Genomic DNA, 6,206 nt, shown 5'->3' on the forward strand with positions numbered 1-6,206 from the left:
ACCAAAACTGATGTACCTATTTCGTGCCATTCCCTATGCAATTCCCCGTACATTACTACAACAGATGAGACGATTTAGGTTTTCTTAATGTGTGGAAACGTAAACCCCCCAATATGGCTTATAATCTTACGATTCACTCAAAACCACAGGGGGGGGGGTCTTACCCTTCCTGAACTTATTAGATATCATGAGGCTGCCCTACTCTCCCAATTGTGTGACTGGTTTCTGCCCCCTCATTCTAAGCCCTGGATGGATTTGGAATGTGCTCTCGTTAAATGTTTCCCTCTCCCTGACCTTTGGCTTCCCCGTCAGCTCCATCCACAACCTCCACTGTTCCCTGCAGCTGCCCTCAACGTCTTAAGAGTTTGGGATCTTAAGCACAAGACCCATTTTGAGTTTACCCTTCCCACAAGAAATGTTTTCCTACAGACGTTAAATAGATCTCTGTCCCATCTGCATATCTTTTATTGGATGTGCCTAGGTATTGAGTCTCTGACAGATTTCCTTTCCCCATCTTCCATCTTAACCATTTTCTGACCTTTCTGTTAAATTGAATTTAAGTCCCTCAGCCTGGTTCTATTACCTTCAACTTAAACACTGGGTTTATAGTATGTATACAGATCCCAATGTGTTTCAATTACAACTGGATTGAGTTCTAGGTAGGTTGACTAGACCTTCCCGTGGAGCCATATCTTACTGGTATTGTTTTTTTGTCCCTCCAGATTTGACGGCTAAGTCCCTAGTTCAGCCTAAATGGGAGACTGATCTCCAACGTACTTTTCACCCTTAAACAGTGGGAATCTATTCACCTTATTCCTTCTCCCTTTCTAAATGCACCAATCATACTGAAATGCAGGTCCAGCTCTTAAATAGATTGTACTTCAGTCCCTCTAAACTCCATAAGATATGGCCTGTGACTTCAACATTGTGCTGGCGTCTCTGCAATTCTGATGGTTCTATTTTCCATGTTTTTTGGGAATGTCCTATATTATGCCCTTTTGGACAGAAGTGTTTACCCTTATATATGATGTATCAGGCCTCACCTTAACCCCAGACCCCTCCATAGCCCTCCTACATTGGTATCCTTCCACTGTTCCTAAATGTGCTCACTATATCCTTGGTCACATTATAGTATCTGCCAGGGCCACCAGAGCCCAGCATTGGAAATCCCCTCGTCTTCCTCCATTTGCGAAAGTTATTTCTAAAGCTGCATATACACACAATGATTTTTTGAACGATTATCGTTTAACGATAATCATTTGAAAAAATCATTCACTTTCTGAGTCAAATGAACGATAATCGTTCATGCGCGTTCACGATTGTAGTTTGTAGTTCAGTCAGACTTGTCAACTCAACGATTTTCATTAAGGGAATATACAAAAATCGTAGTTCAAAAAAATCGTTCCTTACACTTTAAAAAATCTGACAGATAATCTGACAGAAAATCATTCATAAAATCGTTGGTAACAAAATCGTTGTGTGTGTATGCAGCTTAAGACTCAATTTCATTTTGAAATGAAGACTTAAGAGGTTCCTTATTCTACAATTCCTTCTCCTATAATGTAGTGGCTTCCATGGCACATATATGTTACAGAGGGTAAGGGTGCCCCCTGCACATGCTGCTCCTCGGAGCCCCTCCCCCTTATTTAATTTAAATGAAACTCTGATGGTAGATTGAGGCGATTGATCAATGCACTTTGGGGGTCATTCAGACTCACTCGCGAGCGGCAGGATGCTCGCAAGCAGGTCGATGTTCCCCACTGCGCATGCGCACGACGGAGGGAGCTGCGTCGTGTGCATGCGCGAGACCATCGCTCCGGGTCTCGCACCAAAGGGGGCGTGCTGTCGATGTTGACAGCACGCCCCCTTTGGTGGGCGTGCCTGCCAGACGGCCCCACTGACATCACTAGTGATGTCAGTGGGAGTGATTTTGGCTCTAATAGAGCCAAAATCACTCCAGGGCTTGCGGTAGCGAGACCCTACCACAGGGTCTCCATCGCAAGCCCGATGGTCACGACCATCGCGACCATCATCATGGACGCTTGCTATAGCTGTGGGTGGTAACCCACAGCTATGCGAACGTCCATGAGGATGCTCCAAAAAAGGTAGGAGGGCCCTGATTCAGAGCGAGCGCTCTGGTCAAAGCGTTCAGCTCTGAATCAGGACCTTTGTTATTTCTGGTTTATTTGTTTGCTGATGCCTGTAGATGACCTGTATCCCCTATCCCCCCTTTGTTTTTGTGTGAATGAAACATTAAAAGTTATAATTTATTATAGTTTTTTGTACGTGCACCATAGCTGACCAAGCTTTCTTTTTCCCCATTGTGTCATTGATAATTTGTGTCTATGGTAGATCCTCTCAATCAGGATAAATAATATTTTTAATGTTAAATCTGGGGGTTTGTCATCCTTAAGATAAAATATCCTGTGTGACGGATTTAAATTCAATTTTCTCACCTATATTGATCCACCTCCCTATGATCCACCTCCTTACGTCACATTACATACAGGTGGTTAAAAAATTATTTTTAAGTTTCTATTGAATCTACACATTAAACATCATGGTGTTTGTTTTTTTAAATTGAGTATATTTTATTGGAATTTACAAAATACCAACACTCAATAGAAACATTAACAATAATAATAGCATATTACAATACAGAACATACGAATCATCGTGACAAATAAGGGGAAACTTACAGAATAATGAGGTACAGATTTAACCAATAATTAAATATCTTTAAACTATCCTGAAATTATGAGTGTCATCCCGAATGTGTAGAGATGTTGCACATATTACAAACATATCTATGTGGTACAATTCAGTCCTAAACACAGAAACATTCAAATAATATATCCCAATTAGGACATCTATTCCATCATAATAAACAGAAACTCTTTTTACTATTAGATAACAGTATATTTATAAAAAAAAAACGGAAAAAAAAAAAATTTCAAAAAAGGGGAAATAAAATGAAAGAGAGAAGAGGAGCTTCTCCCACGCCTGCACTTATAACATACAATCAATTAAACATCGGTTAGACATTACACATCAGGGAGAGCATATCTGGACCTACACCATCTACTCCAAGTGCAATCAAATTTAAACTCTGCCTTTTGAGTTATATAATGTATTTCTCTTGCCTGACAGTGGTACGAACCAGCGCAAGCCATGCACAAAAGTCTGGACCCTGAGAGGCCATCCAGGTGCAAGCAATATTAACCTTGGCCAAGGTACACATATTAACAACAAACTGCCTATCATAATTATCTAGAATGGTATCCTCCAGGATACCCAAGCAGCATACTTTTGGGGTGAGAAAAGGGTCTTGAATCCCAGTATTGGAAAGAGCTTGTATAACCTTGCACCAAAATGTCTGAACTGTGGGGCAATCCCAGAGTAAGTGCCAGAAAGTATCAACCGCCATCCGACACCTTGGGCAAACACTAGAAGCAAGGCCACCAATTTTCACCAGCCTAATTGGGGTCAAATAAACTCTATGCAAAATATATAGCTGGATTTGGTGAAATCTCACAGAGGCAGTGGAGGTGCGGGGAATATTCAGAGCCATATCCCATTCGCTATCATCTATTAAGCCCACATCTGCCTCCCATTTTTCTTTAAGATCAAGTAACCTGGATTTGTGGTGAAAGGACGAAAGGTATGAATAAATAAAGGACAAGGGTACCCAATGAGATAAGTACTGTCTTAATGGAAAATGACTGAATGTCAGGGGGGCTTAGCCCTAAACTGAACACTGAGGCATGCCTCAGTTGCAGAAATCTGTAAAACTGTGCTCTAGGTATGGAAAACTCCTCCTGTAATTGTGTAAAGGATTTAAGTGTAGAGCCAGATAAACATCATGGTTACTATCGTTTGAAAAGATAAAAAACAGATACAGCATCCACAGCAGTAAATATAATTATACAGAGTAAAAATAAATGAAATGATAATAAACCTGAACACATTAAAAAAAAAAGAAAAAATTTACTTTCCTTCCCAGGACTGGAACTCGTCACCTTGTGCTTCCTAAACCTTTTCTCTATCACTGCTCTATCTCCACCTGCTAGTGATGGAGCTGGGCTCATATTACACCTATTTCTATTATGTTCATATATTCTATTATCCCTATCATCAAAGCCACTTCCATATATCTTGCTCATAAAGTGTATTCCAATTTATTTTTCAATCATTTAATAAAGTCAACAATATACTCATCATATTTATAACTTTTATACAATATAGTCCCATTTTATCCCATGTTATTAAATCTGCATATTATACATTATCAGTGGGCGCTAAAGTTCACTACTATACAAACAAAATGAAAGAGTAAAGAAATATGAGAAAAGGTTTATAATTGAGAACAGATTAACTAGTTGTTAGCCATGTATATAATTGCAACATGTGACTATAAGGATTTCTATTGTATTGAACCACAAAATACATATTTGTCCCCCCCAAATTTTTACTTGGCCTCGAACCTATTACCTCTTCTGTAGTAGACATAAGATTTAGCCAGTGCTCTACACCCACAAACATTGCCACATGTATCTTCTTTACCTATTACGGGAAATATACCACTAGTTACACCACTCTAACCGCAATGTGTCTTAGTGGTGCATCTATTAGTGCTGAACAGACCTAAATACAGAGAGAATTACATGTCTTATCCTGCACATCCCATCATTGTAGGCTGGTCTCCTCCATCAGTTATTCATGTCATCCTGGTATTGTGTTACCTACACATGTGGGGAATACGGGTAACAGACCTAAATACAGAGAGAATTACATGTCTTATCCTGTACATCCCATCATTGTAGGCTGGTCTCCTCTATCAGTTATTCATGTCATCCTGGTATTGTGTTACCTACATATGTGGTGAATACAGGTAACAGACCTAAATACAGAGAGAATTACATGTCTTATCCTGTACATTCCATCATTGTAGGCTGGTCTCCTCTATCAGTTATTCATGTCTTCCTGGTATTGTGTTACCTACACATGTGGGGAATACAGGTAACAGACCTAAATACAGAGAGAATTACATGTCTTATCCTGCACATCCCATCATTGTAGGCTGGTCTCCTCTATCAGTTATTCTTGTCATCCTGGTATTGTGTTACCTACACATGTGGGGAATACAGGTAACAGACCTAAATACAGAGAGAATTACATGTCTTATCCTGTACATCCCATCATTGTAGGCTGGTCTCCTCCATCAGTTATTCATGTCATCCTGGTATTGTGTTACCTACACATGTGGGGAATACGGGTAACAGACCTAAATACAGAGAGAATTACATGTCCTATCCTGCATATCCCATCATTGTAGGCTGATCTCCTCCATCAGTTATTCATGTCATCCTGGTATTGTTACCTACACATGTGGGGAATACGGGTAACAGACCTAAATACAGAGAGAATTACATGTCTTATCCTGTACATTCCATCATTGTAGGCTGGTCTCCTCTATCAGTTATACATGTCATCCTGGTATTGTGTTACCTACAAATGTGGGGAATACGGGTAACAGACCTAAATACAGCGATAATTACATGTCCTATCCTGCACATCCCATCATTGTAGGCTGGTCTCCTCTATCAGTTATATATGTCATCCTGGTATTGTGTTACCTACACATGTGGGGAATACAGGTAACAGACCTAAATACAGAGATAATTACATGTCTTATCCTGCACATCCCATCATTGTAGGCTGGTCTCCTCTATCAGTTATTCTTGTCATCCTGGTATTGTGTTACCTACACATGTGGGGAATACAGGTAACAGACCTAAATACAGAGAGAATTACATGTCTTATCCTGTACATCCCATCATTGTAGGCTGGTCTCCTCCATCAGTTATTCATGTCATCCTGGTATTGTGTTACCTACACATGTGGGGAATACGGGTAACAGACCTAAATACAGAGAGAATTACATGTCCTATCCTGCACATCCCATCATTGTAGGCTGGTCTCCTCTATCAGTTATTCATGTCATCCTGGTATTGTGTTACCTACACATGTGGGGAATACGGGTAACAGACCTAAATACAGAGAGAATTACATGTCTTATCCTGCGCATTCCATCATTGTAGGCTGGTCTCCTCTATCAGTTATTCATGTCTTCCTGGTATTGTGTTACCTACACATGTGGGGAATACAGGTAACAGACCTAAATACAGAGAGAATTACATGTCCTA

At 40.1% G+C, this 6,206-nt stretch overlaps 1 protein-coding gene across 1 annotated transcript in view; it reads left to right on the forward strand.

Annotated features, from left to right (window-relative positions):
* The window catches only part of LOC148504722 (uncharacterized), an 80,620-nt gene that overhangs the window by 37,103 nt on the left and 37,311 nt on the right, over window positions 1–6,206 (forward strand). Inside the window, exon 8 of the mRNA XM_088448572.1 lies at window positions 3,151–3,206. Coding sequence (XP_088304698.1) covers window positions 3,151–3,206 — 56 coding nt within the window. The remainder of the gene's footprint in view (window positions 1–3,150; window positions 3,207–6,206) is intronic.

The sequence above is a fragment of the Taudactylus pleione genome, unplaced genomic scaffold, assembly GCF_031769625.1.
Source record: "Taudactylus pleione unplaced genomic scaffold, aTauple2 ptg000459l, whole genome shotgun sequence".
NCBI lineage: Eukaryota > Metazoa > Chordata > Amphibia > Anura > Myobatrachidae > Taudactylus > Taudactylus pleione.